This window comes from Nerophis lumbriciformis, linkage group LG36, assembly GCF_033978685.3.
Source record: "Nerophis lumbriciformis linkage group LG36, RoL_Nlum_v2.1, whole genome shotgun sequence".
Classification (NCBI taxonomy): Eukaryota; Metazoa; Chordata; class Actinopteri; order Syngnathiformes; family Syngnathidae; genus Nerophis; species Nerophis lumbriciformis.
In genome coordinates this window covers 26154382-26167698 of record NC_084583.2, presented here as the reverse complement: position 1 = coordinate 26167698, position 13317 = coordinate 26154382, and the positions used below count along the sequence as shown (strand labels likewise).

General features: G+C 41.5%; 2 protein-coding genes across 3 annotated transcripts; both read left to right on the top strand.

Annotated features, from left to right (window-relative positions):
• Positions 1-75: 75 nt before the first annotated feature.
• tspan6 (tetraspanin 6) lies at positions 76-8320 on the top strand. Of its 2 annotated transcripts, none has more exons than XM_061930614.1 (9): positions 76-99; positions 769-868; positions 4209-4397; positions 4466-4540; positions 4634-4729; positions 5485-5640; positions 6423-6506; positions 7420-7499; positions 7560-8320. In XM_061930614.1, the coding sequence occupies exons 2-8, from the start codon at positions 782-784 to the stop codon at positions 7486-7488; spliced, it is 756 nt and encodes a 251-aa protein (XP_061786598.1). In that variant the 5' UTR covers positions 76-99; positions 769-781; the 3' UTR covers positions 7489-7499; positions 7560-8320. The 2 variants fall into 2 exon arrangements, with proteins under 2 accessions (XP_061786598.1, XP_061786597.1); XM_061930613.2 differs by lacking the exon at positions 76-99 and adding an exon at positions 138-291.
• A 1474-nt stretch (positions 8321-9794) lies between these two features.
• On the top strand, positions 9795-11155 carry mid1ip1l (MID1 interacting protein 1, like). The gene is made up of 2 exons (XM_061930374.1): positions 9795-9963; positions 10111-11155. The coding sequence occupies exon 2, from the start codon at positions 10165-10167 to the stop codon at positions 10696-10698; it is 534 nt and encodes a 177-aa protein (XP_061786358.1). The 5' UTR covers positions 9795-9963; positions 10111-10164; the 3' UTR covers positions 10699-11155.
• Positions 11156-13317: the final 2162 nt, after the last annotated feature.

Sequence of the window (13317 nt, the reverse complement as noted above, 5' to 3'; positions counted from 1 at the left end):
TGGGGACATTCCTTTTCCGGTTATGTTAAAATTTAAATTGTTTCGGCTTTTGTTTTGTACATCCCATCCATCCATTTCTACCGCTTGTGAGGTCGCGGGGTGCGCTGTAAATTGTTTTGTCGTTTGTTTTTGTGTTTTCTGGTATATATAAAATGTTGAAATGTTTTGCACTTCCAGGCCACCGTAATAACCAGTTTAGTAAAGTGATTACCTGAAGGATTCATAGATAAGTGATATTAAGTTGAGCGTCGTCTGGGGATCATCTGATAGGCAGAAGCAAAATATATAATAGTACGTTTTCAAAGTACTCTTCGGTATTATAGACATATTTACCATCGAACAATAGCGTACGTGGTTTAGGGGAAAGAACAAGTAGCATCACGTTTCATAGTTCAGTTACCTAGCACCTAACAGGAAGTTGGACTGACTTCAACATAAAAGCGCTCAAATTCTCCATTAATGGGAAACTACTTGAGAGTTAAGCTAAATCGTTGAGTTTATTGTAAAACTTATACATTTAGATGTAAAAATACATTCTTTTTTCACACAGCTAAATCAGCCATTGTTGTGTCAGTGTACATTATATTTTACTTTGAAAGCAATATCAGACGACAACATGTTTAAAGATGGCGGTGAACTTTATCTTAATGTTGATTGTCGATTCCCTCGGAAAAATCTGGGCCAGTGACGTCACTTCCTCGCTCTGTGTTCGGAACTTTTTCTTCACCTCTTTCACTCAGCTTTTTTTCTACTTTTCACCGTGAACAGTAACCGACCAACAATGTCGCCACCTTCTCGGCGGCTTCAGACGAAGCCAGTGATCACCTGCCTGAAGACGTTCCTCATCTCCTACAGCCTCATTTTCTGGGTGAGCGGCGGCCATGTCGGGGGGGGGGGGGTCAACAAGCTAGCAAGCGACAACAATGGGCCTAACATCGCCTAACAAACCATAAAGTCAACACGGAGACATTTGGCGCATTAAAGGTATACTTGTGGGGAAATATGACCCCTTTTCAACAAACTTTAGGGATTTTAGCCCCCGGCAGAAAGGTTCCTTTTAAAAAGTAGGTGATGACGTCACCAAGTGAAGTAAAACAAACATGTGTTTACCTTCTGTTAAAGAGATGGATAATCACAAGGTTTGATTATTAGACGTCACATCCTGAAGATACTTTATCCATCTCCAAGAAAAAGTCACAATTCCAGGAGCTTTACAAGTGAAGGCATGCAAGATTTACAGGGAAAAGGTACTAAAAATGATATAATAAGCTTTTAAATATACATATGACAGACAGGCTCTGTGACCAAACTAAGCAATATACCAGCAATTCAAATTAATTTAAATCAGATTAATCACAATTAGGAATTTGGAAGAATCATGATTAATTGGCCCTAGTGTGTGAATGTTGTCTGTCTATCTGTGTTGGCCCTGTGATGAGGTGGCGACTTGTCCAGGGTGTACCCCGCCTTTCGCCCGAATGCAGCTGAGATAGGCTCCAGCGACCCCCCGCAACCCCAAAAGGGACAAGCGGTAGAAAATGGATTGATGATTAGTCATAGGTGATTACTAGCTTGCATAATTCAAATTGGCTAAAGAAAAGACCCCAATATTTCTAATGTTATGCAATTTTATTGTCAGAATATCATCCTGGAACATTTTTAAACATTTTACATAGGGCTGGGCGATCCCGCTTATAACTGTATCACAAAATAATTGTTCTATATTGGTCGATATCGATAACTATTTTTTTATGAGCAGCAGAAAACCAGATTAAATGTTAACATTTTTACTTCAAATGTAACCTTCCTCTGATTATAATCCCCTCAGCTATCAAAACAGAAAGGAAAGGAAATGTCAACACAATCAAAGTAAAGCATGGGTGTCAAACGTACGGCCGGATCGAGCCCGTGAACAGGTTTGTTTTTATCAAAAGAAACTGCTGTTCTAAATGTGTCCACTGGATGTCACAATAGCAATTCTGTTAGGCAAGCAAACAGGGCCAAGCAAAGGTACACAGTAAAGGGTGACTGTGGCTCATCCTCCTCGACCTACATGAAACTTAAAACCTGACGTGTTATGTCTTCTGCTTCCAACACATGGTCATTCGTCACCCTCGTTGCCCCAAAATGTCTGTCAAACACAAAAAAGTGAACTTAACCCCTTTGAATAGTTTTTACCTCCGTTTCTTGTTGAGTTAGCACTGGACTGATACGTGGACGTGACAAAGGAGGCGTTTGATACCTAGAAGAGTTTACATGTTGTGTTTGTTGTTTAATGCCAGAAAGTCTGTGATTTAAAAGTTGAATCCTGGCTTTGTAGATCCACTGAGACCAAGTCTAAGCTCATTGTGTTTTTGAAGCTGCACCAATTTCCTCAGAACTTTCAACAAACTCAAAGTGTTTTGTCCAGAGGATTATTTGTGCTTGTTCTATTTTTGGCCAGAGTAAAACAAAGAAAACAACCTGGAGTTGTCTTTATGTTGACATTATCATGCCATGATTTTACCATTACGGGTCCACTTGGGAATAGATTTTCCTCCACGCGGCCCCTGAGCTCAAATGACTTTGACACCCCTGATGTAAACACAATTGTACGTCTTTAAATGAAGGTGCAAAATAAGTAATACTGTATGTAAGAAATGGAACAAAATAGTGCAAAGTGTGAAAATGTAAACATTAGGAAACCTGAAAAGAACATTTTTTTGCAAGGTTACTGCCAGGAAATTACGTGGTAATTTGGTCTGTTATTCTTATTCGGGTATGGAACTGAGTTTATCATATGCAGTAATTATTATTGAACCACATTATTATTTTAAAGTAGCACAGTTGTTATATTTTGTTATTTATTTTATTTATACAGTCCTGCACTTTAGTTCCTACCTGTTGTTTCCGTACATCCGAATAGGGAACGGACGAGGGTTGAAAAAAAAAAGCGATAACTACGGTCATCCTGTTTTATCGACAATTTCTTTGCTCTCTGCAGCACTCATTTTTTATTTATCTTGTCACTCTATGCAGAGAATCATACATGAGACAAGATGGCGCTACCAAACCTGATAGTTGATTCTTTTCCGCCATTAGCTGCTTAGCATGTCCCTCCCATTTCTCAATGACCATTTCCTGTTTGACTGATCACCGCCAGTGCATTTGTTCATGCAACCATGTTTCATTCTTTCTGCTTTCTTCTATATATATATATATATATATATATATATATATATATTATTATTATTATTATTATTATTTTTATTTTTATTTTTTATTTTTTTTTATTTCTTTATTATTATTATTTTTATCAAATGCATTTTCAATCTTTCAGTCTATCGCGATATATATATTGATATTGTTTTATTGGCCCAGCTCTAGTTTTACTTGAATGCATGTCATTTATTTTCACAAAACCTAGTAAGAGTTTTGTCTAAAGTTCTTTCAGGATTTATTTTGGAGTGAAATTTGCCATTGAGCACTCCTTTTTGTACTGACGTATGCATTGACCTGGTCACTGACCATATGGCGCTTAAGCTTAAAGAGCTTGTACGGTTCCAATAAAGTGCATGAATAATCTTAAGTGTAATGCGATATTCTTTTGTCATTAATCACATGAGTTAACTTTTGACAGCCTAATCAAAACACTAAACAAGATAAGATAAACAGTTCAAGCTTCATCGTGCAATTGCGTTTCCTTCCCCCTTTTCTCACACATAAGAGCAAATTAAATGCAGAGATTCAGCAAAATTTCATCCATTTTGCCACAAAACGGCACAAAATATGTTTGAGAAATGAGTGTGACAACATAGAACACACGCTTGATGGTTTTAGTATTTGTAGCACCTTGACAATACAATTGTGTCAATACAGTACAATAGAGGAGAGCTTGATAATAACATTTGGGGACCTCTTTGAATGGCGTTTACAAGGAGTTGTTGTTGGCCATGTTTTTATCTTTGCACTGTGCACTCGGCAGCTTTTTATGGCATCTGGGGCCATTAGTGGGGAAACAACCTTTTTAGGGTTAGTTGATGACAATGGTTTGTTGAAGCATAGAATTGTTCAACATATACAGTAGGTAAGGTTGTATTTTTGCCTGATTCCTGTGAGAATCCTGCACATGACTGTAAAATGAAGGACTAGCTGCAGGTATCATCTCTTGTCAGGTCACGATGGGGCAAAAACTAACTTCTTTCCTCTCACTGGCTGCTTTGACTCAGTTCACAGGCATGATCCTGCTGGCGGTGGGCGTGTGGGGCAAAGTCAACCTGGAGGCGTACATGGTGCTGGCTTCCGACGAGACCACTAATGCGCCGTATGTCCTCATCGGCACCGGCGCCGCCATCATCATTTTCGGGCTGTTTGGATGCTTGGCCACATGCCGGGGCAGCCCCTGGATGCTCAAACTGGTCAGCCACAATCCAGCCAGTACTCTTCTTGTCAAGTGTGTATTAACCCCGCCCCCTGCGCCCAACAGTATGCCATGTTCTTGACTGTGGTCTTCTTGGCTGAGCTGGTGGCCGGCATTTCAGGCTTCCTCTTCAGGCACGAAGTGAGTTGTTGATGGCCAAACATCACACCTGTCTTTTCAAGATGAAGACAGGCAGCCTCCTCATCGCTGCTGTTGTCATTTGTTTTTGTGCAGATAAAGGCTAAACTAGGCAGCGCCTACAAAAATGCAGTCAAGTCCTACAACAGCACTGAAAGCAGCAGAACTGCAGTGGACATCATTCAGAGGACTGTAAGTGTTTATACTCCAGGACATCATTCAGAGGACTGTAAGTGTTTATACTCCTGGAACTTGGCTGTTAGCTTGTCCCTCCGATTGTTCAGTGAATACTGTTAACTGATTGGCTGTTAGCTTGTCCCTCCGATTGTTCAGTGAATACTGTTAACTGATTGGCTGTTAGCTTGTCCCTCAAATTGTTCAGTGAATACTGTTAGCTGATTGGCTGTTAGCTTGTCCCTCCCACTGACTTCCTGTGTGCTGGGTTGCCAAAGTGCAAGTGACTTCATGAAACAAATCTTGCTTCATAATTTCTGGTTTCCTCAGACCAAAAAATATGTCTGAGGAAAATATTTGATCAAAGGCATTTTATATTAATGTCTATGTGGATATATATTGATGTAGTTGTATCGTCTCTCCACTAAGTGTTATGCTAACAGAAGTCTTTCATAGCGGTTGTCCCAGCTGACATGAAGTGTACCAACGTGCACTTTGAAGCTCTTTGTACCAAAGAGTACAAACATTATATCAACAGTGTACAATAAGTGTGCCATCCAATTTCATTTGAAGTTACGTAATTACCGTTAAAGTGCCATTTTTTTAAAAGCTCAGTGTGTGTGAGTCCATTTGTGCAGACGTGTGTGCTATAAAATGAGGAAAACTGTAAATACTGAAACCTTCTTCAAACTAAGTAGATTATAAAAAGTCAAGTGGTTGTATAATTGTGTATTTGTGCATGGATGATTGTAGCAGATCATTGTCTTCTTCAGTTACATTGCTGCGGGGTGAAAAACTACACGGACTGGGCCGACACGGACTACTTTAAAGACAACGGAATCCCCGCCAGCTGCTGCAAAGTCAACAGCAACTGCCCCCCGGAAACCCTGAAAGACCTGGAGAAGGCCCAGAGTGAAGTGTACTCCACCGTGAGTTAAGCACACATTTCTTTCATGCAACTTCATCCATTTTTAACCTTCATTTCAGAGATGATAAACATGTCCTAGTTTCAAATGTGCACCACTTTGTTTAGCATTACTGCAAACACATCATGTGTACCGCAGCCCGTTTAGGCAGCACAATGTACTTGTACAGTGGTTGAGCCTGAATGAAGACTTGCACTTTATTTACAAAGCACCACATAAAAACAGTAAGTTTGACAATATGTAGTTAAAATACACATCGATTCATTTCTTTTTTTAGGAGGAAAAATAAACCTTGACTTGATTTTTTTTTTTTAAATGATATTTTAGTTAAACTAATGCAAAACTAAAAATGTTTTACAAAAATAATAATAAATAAACCAAACAAAATAAGCTTGTAGGATCATGCATACGTTTTTTTTTTACCTCTTCAGTAGGCTACTTATCATATAAAGATGCTTCTTTACCAAACATTAGTATCATAAATGTTTTTCTTAATACATAATTGACTTGAGAAAATAGTCATTGAATAATTAGAGGATGATTTTCAAGTCATTAGAGAGCGGAATGACCAGAGGGGCTGCTTCCAAAGCAACAGCAGAGAAAACACCCTCCCCTCTGACAAGGAGAATTTCATCAGAAGACCTTGTAGACAACTATTGAGGTGCTAATCCATGAAGAAACCAAGAATATCCTCCTCAAGTGGAGACAAGTCTTGCTTCCACAAATATCTGATGACATTCCACAGTCTAGTCAGGAATCTAAGAAAGAACTTCCATGTCCTGCAGGGCTGCTTCACGCTAGTCACTAATGTGATGGAGTCCAACCTGGGGATCATTGCTGGCATCTCCTTTGGCATCGCATTCTTCCAGGTACTCAATCATTTATTACCAAGGCACTTCTTTTTTCACACTAAATTCATATAGCACCATTTTTGTGTCTTTTTACATTAAACAATGTTTTCAGCTAAAGTTGTGTGTTCACCAACAAATTCAGTTTGTGGAAATAAACTGTTTTGAAATTCAGTGTAAAAAAAATTAAGTGCAGGAATTTGTTGCTTCAAAACTCAAGACTCACCTGCGGTAAATTAAGAGTGAAGGAATGGATCCTCAGGTGCGTTCGGGCCGAATGCAGCTGAGATAGGCTCCAGCACCCCCGTGACCTCGAAAGGGACAAGCGGTAGAAAATGGATGGAATGGATCCTGTCTCAGAAGCAGCCAATGAGGTGTCAGGGTTGCAGTCACATGACACGGGTCAACCAGAAGTGAGTCTTGAATTTTGAAGCAAGAATATTTCTGCTCTGAATTTTTAGACACAAAATTTAAAAACACTATCTTTTTTGTTTTATTTCATATTTTATCTTTACATATTAGTGCGCAATATGTAGTATTTATGACAATTTTTTGTTTTCATTACATTTTACTCCTGCTCCTGTATGTAAAACAAGATAATTTCCCCATTGTGGGATAAATAAGTCTATCCTTTAACAAACATTGTGATCACAATTTTCATTCAATGTAATTGACAGCATCATTTGATGCAAAAAAAAATCAGCCTTGGTAATAAAGACCCAAATGAACCTCCATACTTTAGCATCCTTTGCATGGAATAGGGGTTATAGTCATTACAATCAACTTGAACTTGAATCCATATCAGCTGCCATTGTACTCTGACACAACCCTTTGCTTATTAAAGCAGAATTCCACCTTTCTTACTGTTTGATTTGCACACAAAAGGTGAATTTATGGCGTGTCTGTATTCATCAAAGTGTGTTCCTCCGCTCAGCTCATTGGAATATTCCTGGCCTGCTGCCTGTCTCGATACATCACAAACAACCAGTACGAGATGGTCTAAGTGTTCTGGAGGTGAGGCTCTCTGTTGCGTGAGTGAGAGATGAAAAAGTAATAACCTTTTGTCTTTCACAGGTGACTTCATGTGTGCTGCTGCCGACTGACCCTCCTGTGATTTTAGACTTTTTTTTTTAGAGTGACAAACCAAACCTTGCTGCCTTTTTTATTTACTCACACTACACACGGCTGAGGAGCAGAAGGGAATTTTGCAAAGGGAGTATCAAAAGGAAAAGGTAGTTTTCCCCCTCAATCAGGGACCAAAGCATTTCATACAAATGTTTACTTCGAGAAAGAATGAAAATGTTCATCACGTAGCTAAAGTACCTCTCCTTGTCTTGACATTTCTTCAATAATGTGCCTAAGTAAGAATACATGAAGCTGTAAAGAGGGATATTAAGATGCCAGCATACATCAATAACATATCAGTGTTTAATTGCTTTACCTTTGTGGATGCATGTGAAATATTAAATGTGAATTCACGCAAATATTCAAGTGACATTATTTCAAAAACTATATAGCAAGTGTATTATTATTATTATTAGCTTGTTTTTGTTTTAACTAGGGCTGTCAAAATGAAGTGGTAAACTCACAAAATAATATTGCATTAATCATTTATTTTGACCGAAGAAGCTCTCTATGCTACGGTTAGTGATCAGATGAATGCATACGTCGGTACAAAAACCAGCGAGGAGACTCTTGACTTGTGTGCTCGCTGGCAAATTTTACTCCAAAATAAAGCCTGGAAGAAGTTCACATTATGCAAACGAATGTCATGTATTCAAGTAAAACGTTTAAAAACGTTCCTGGATGACAATAAAACTGCATTTGTGTACACATATTGGGGTCTTTTCAAGCTCATTTCAATCATGCAAGCCTGTGATTAATCTGATTTGTTTTAAAGAATCATTTGTCAGGCCTAGTTCTAGCAAGTGTTGCGGAAGTTCAACCAGTCACTTCCTATCAACGAGCTGAAAGAGGACATTGGCACATTGCAGACTGCTCTTCAGGAACTGAAAGAGAACAACAAGGGACACATGATGCGAGACAAGTTTGAAGAATAATGTGATTGTGACTGGCTTGTGCTTTAAACCATAACATTGAAAGATGCATTCACTGTATCTATTTAAGGACAGAAAATACCAATACCTTTAATATCTAATGAATAATCAGAGATAACACTGTTGTCAATGGAGGAGTTTAAAACTCATCTAAGGTTTTACTGTAACAAGCTGACTCATTATTAATCATCATTATTAATAACTAATAATAATAATATTAATAATAATAATATCATCATTATTGATAACTTCATTTGTACACTTTACTTTATTAGAAAATGAGGAAGTCATGGGTGAAGGGATAGGATCTGCATCTTCCTAAACAAAAAAATAGCACAATGCAAGTGTGCACATATAGTTGTAAAATGCGCATTAACAGGTGAAACAAACGACGTTGATGACCACCTCGCGTTGTTAGTCACCTGTGCTTGTCTTGAACGCCACATAGCCGGCGGGCCCTGAACGCAGCACTGGAGCTAAACCGTCGCCAACATTTCAAGCGCATTTCCTGGTAAGCTTGACTTCTTTTTTATTATTATTTCAAAAAGGAACTGCAGCCGCTCCCATCAAAATAGACACTAAAAGGCTTTCATGGGAAGTTTGCTCGACCACCGGGTGGCGTTCAAACTACACAGCAGTGCTCATGTTCACTTTGTGTCTTTATTGTTGAAAGATTGTGTATGTTCACTTTGTGTCTTTATTGTTGAAGGATTGTTTATGTTCACTTTGTCTTTATTGTTGAAGGATTGTGTATGTTCACTTTGTCTTTATTGTTGAAGGATTGTTTATGTTCACTTTGTGTCTTTATTGTTGAAGGATTGTGTATGTTCACTTTGTGTCTTTATTGTTGAAGGATAGTGTCTTTATTGTTGAAGGATTGTGTATGTTCACTTTGTGTCTTTATTGTTGAAGGATTGTTTATGTTCACTTTGTGTCTTTACTGTTGAAGGATTGTGTATGTTCACTTTGTTGTCTTTACTGTTGAAGGATTGTTTATGCTCACTTTGTTGTGTTTACTGTTGAAGGATTGTTTGTTCACGCTGGCTTTGCTTTTGTGTTTTTTTAGTCGCGGCTTTGACAAAGTAGTATAAGAAGCTAACAGCTAATTGCGCACATGAAAGAGCTTTTGAAGTGAGATCCTGATTGGCTGAAATCGGATCAGACGCTTTCAAGACCCGCCCTCTTCCTGCTTGCCGGCCAATGGACTTGTTGGAAACAGGCGGATGGGCGTGTCTCGGGGGGTTTCCGCACTGTAGCCGGCAGCAGCGACTATAAAAGCAACATTCAAGCTGCTGGTCTGACGAGGAAATTGTGACTTTCCTTCACGGCGGGTGGTGACAGGCTTTCCCCTAAACTTCCCTCTTGGATGCCACCGACCAGCCCTCCCTGAAGCATTTCAGCAGGTTACCAAGGAACCTGAGGTAAGTTTATTTTTTTAGATTAAATTGGGATGGTTTTTGATGCAGGAAGTCAAGGTCATGCATGCTAGACCATGAAAAGGATTCATGCTTGTTAGTCGAGCTTAGATGCGTCCGAACCTTTTGTTTGATTCCTGTCCTTGTTTGCAGCCTTAGCCACCACCTGCCAGCCAGTAACTAAGCAAAGCCCAAAAGCCTTCAGCCATGATGCAGATCAGCAGCGACTCGGCCACCAACAAGCACTCCCTCATCAACGTCATGCACCGCTTCATAGCGGCCGCCAACAACATGGACGAGACCATCATGGTGCCCAGCCTGCTGCGAGACATGCCCCTGGAGGAGCAGGCGGCAGGCCGGGTGGAGCCCAACAACAACAACAACAACAACAGCAGCAGCAGCAGCGGTGGCGAGGAGGAGGAGCCGTGCACCACGCAGCAGAGGGACATGTACGAGCACTACCTCCTGCTCAAGTCTATCAAGAACGACATGGAATGGGGTCTACTCAAGCGGGAGATGAGCAGCGGCGCCAGCTTCCTGGAGATGGCCGTCAAGCAGGAGGAGCAGCAGCAGCCCGTCACCAGGGAGCCGCCGGCTCTGGCTGACAACGCCGACCTGGAGCACCAGTTCCACTTCCACCTGCGAGGACTCTTCGGGGTGCTGTCCAAGCTCACCGTGCAGGCAGACCACCTCACCAACAGATACAAGCGGGAGATTGGAGGTGGAAACTTCATGAGATAAACACCAGCCTTGTACTGCTCCCTCGGGACTTGATGGGTTAGGGTCCCCCTTGTCTTTCCCTTACGGAGCATCAGCACTCCAGCCTCCCCGTCCTGCAGAAACCGGTGATGCCGAGCAGCACCACGTCCTGGCTGAGCGGGACACTTTAGTGCTCGGTGGAGGTTTAACTGTCCCAAATGAAGCACAGCAGAATTTCACCATGGATTGGTTGACCAGAGCGTGAATAAAAGCTTTGACTGTAGGAGAAATTGAATGCTGGTTATTCTGTCCCTCCTCTTTGTTGGTTATTTTAAACCTGAGCTTAAAAGGGCTCTTAGGATTACTGTAACATGGCGTGCCTTGACTCATCCTCCTGTGTGCTTCCCATTGTCTAACTGCTTCAACAAGCTCTTATCTGTCCTAAAATGTTGATTTTATATTGTGCAAAAAGTACAAATTAAAAAAATGGATAACTTTTCGATTTTGGCTCGTCTTTCCGGTCCCTGCATCTATATGTAACAACTATATCTATATGTAACAACTATATATGTAACAACTATATCTATATGTAACAAAGGCTACATTCACACTCGGGGTCGGAGGGCCAACCTATATTTTTTTGTCAAATCCAATCATTTCAGTGGCTGTTCACATTACAAAAGAAATGGAATATGAGAACAGCATTGAACGTTGAAACTTGGCCACCCCCAAGATCTACTCACTTTCGCCATTCCTGACATGCCTGCAAAATGTGGAATTTTTATGCATGCTAAGGGCTTCCAAAAGGCGTTCAAACGTAGAAAATAATTTCAATAGGCCCTGTCAATCAATTGTCCGCATCGCCCCTGTGGGGCTTGCTCTGCTGCTCAAAAGAAAAAGGGGAAAATGAATGAATAGAAAGTAAATCCACTTCAGAAGGTCCATTTGTAGCAGATAGGATCAAGATCGAGTTTCTAAACGTTTTTTGCAATCAAAGCCACGCCCACATCTTGTCATTTGTAGAACATGTTTGAAAATGTATAATAATAACACATCAATATAGTATCCTTCACCCAAGTGCAGAAATGACAGATCGCTGATGGCGTGGCGCAGTTTTTGCTGCTAGGCTCCCACCAAAGTGGTCCCCAACATGCAGAGCGTGAGCTGCCAGGAGCCCACCAAAGTGGTCCCCAACATGCAGAGTGTGAGCTGCCAGGAGCCCACCAAAGTGGTCCCCAACATGTAGAGTGTGAGCTGCCAGGAGCCCACCAAAGTGGTCCCCAACATGCAGAGTGTGAGCTGCCAGGAGCCCACCAAAGTGGTCCCCAACATGTAGAGTGTGAGCTGCCAGGAGCCCACCAAAGTGGTCCCCAACATGTAGAGTGTGAGCTGCCAGGAGCCCACCAAAGTGGTCCCCAACATGCAGAGTGTGAGCTGCCAGGAGCCCACCAAAGTGGTCCCCAACATGTAGAGTGTGAGCTGCCAGGAGCCCACCAAAGTGGTCCCCAACATGTAGAGTGTGAGCTGCCAGGAGCCCACCAAAGTGGTCCCCAACATGCAGAGTGTGAGCTGCCAGGAGCCCACCAAAGTGGTCCCCAACATGTAGAGTGTGAGCTGCCAGGAGCCCACCAAAGTGGTCCCCAACATGCAGAGTGTGAGCTGCCAGGAGCCCACCAAAGTGGTCCCCAACATGTAGAGTGTGAGCTGCCAGGAGCCCACCAAAGTGGTCCCCAACATGTAGAGTGTGAGCTGCCAGGAGCCCACCAAAGTGGTCCCCAACATGCAGAGTGTGAGCTGCCAGGAGCCCACCAAAGTGGTCCCCAACATGTAGAGTGTGAGCTGCCAGGAGCCCACCAAAGTGGTCCCCAACATGTAGAGTGTGAGCTGCCAGGAGCCCACCAAAGTGGTCCCCAACATGCAGAGTGTGAGCTGCCAGGAGCCCACCAAAGTGGTCCCCAACATGCAGAGCGTGAGCTGCCAGGAGCCCACCAAAGTGGTCCCCAAAATTATTTTGTAAAATATTGATTAGGTTATTTCTTTTCTCTCCTGTTTTTGCAGCTGCTTGTTGCTAGGCAGAGTTCATTGAATTGGACTTCAGCACACTGTTATTGTTGACTCTTGCAAGGTCTGCATGGGCTACACCCGCACAAGACTTCAGATCAAGATTTCTTGATGAAAACAAGTTCAGTGTGACGCTGCACGCTCTCACTGTCAACCATCTCATTTACAAACTTGCATGAAATCAGAGAATGCTCATGTTTTGTTGCTAGGCAGAGTTCATTCAGTTGTAGTTCAAATGGCCTCTTTATTAGGCACACCTGACCTGCAAGATTGCTTCTTCAAATGTTCCAGCTTGGTGTGTTCCTGCATTCTGCTAACTCGTGTTCATCCCCTTCAACACATTTCTTTATGTCAAAGTAGACTTTTCACTACTCTCAGGTGATCATTTGATCTATTGTCAGAGTGCAGAGGCAAGCATTAATATATCAACTATTTGGCAGCCTTCATCCAACAGGCGCTCATAAAAAGTCAAGTGCACCACATGTCAAGATAACTCCTAATGCCTTACATTTGGATTATAAATAGCCTCAATGTGGAGGCGACCTTTAAAAGCTCCAAAAGGCATTTTTGGAAGGGTGTCAATGACACAATGTGCTTAGT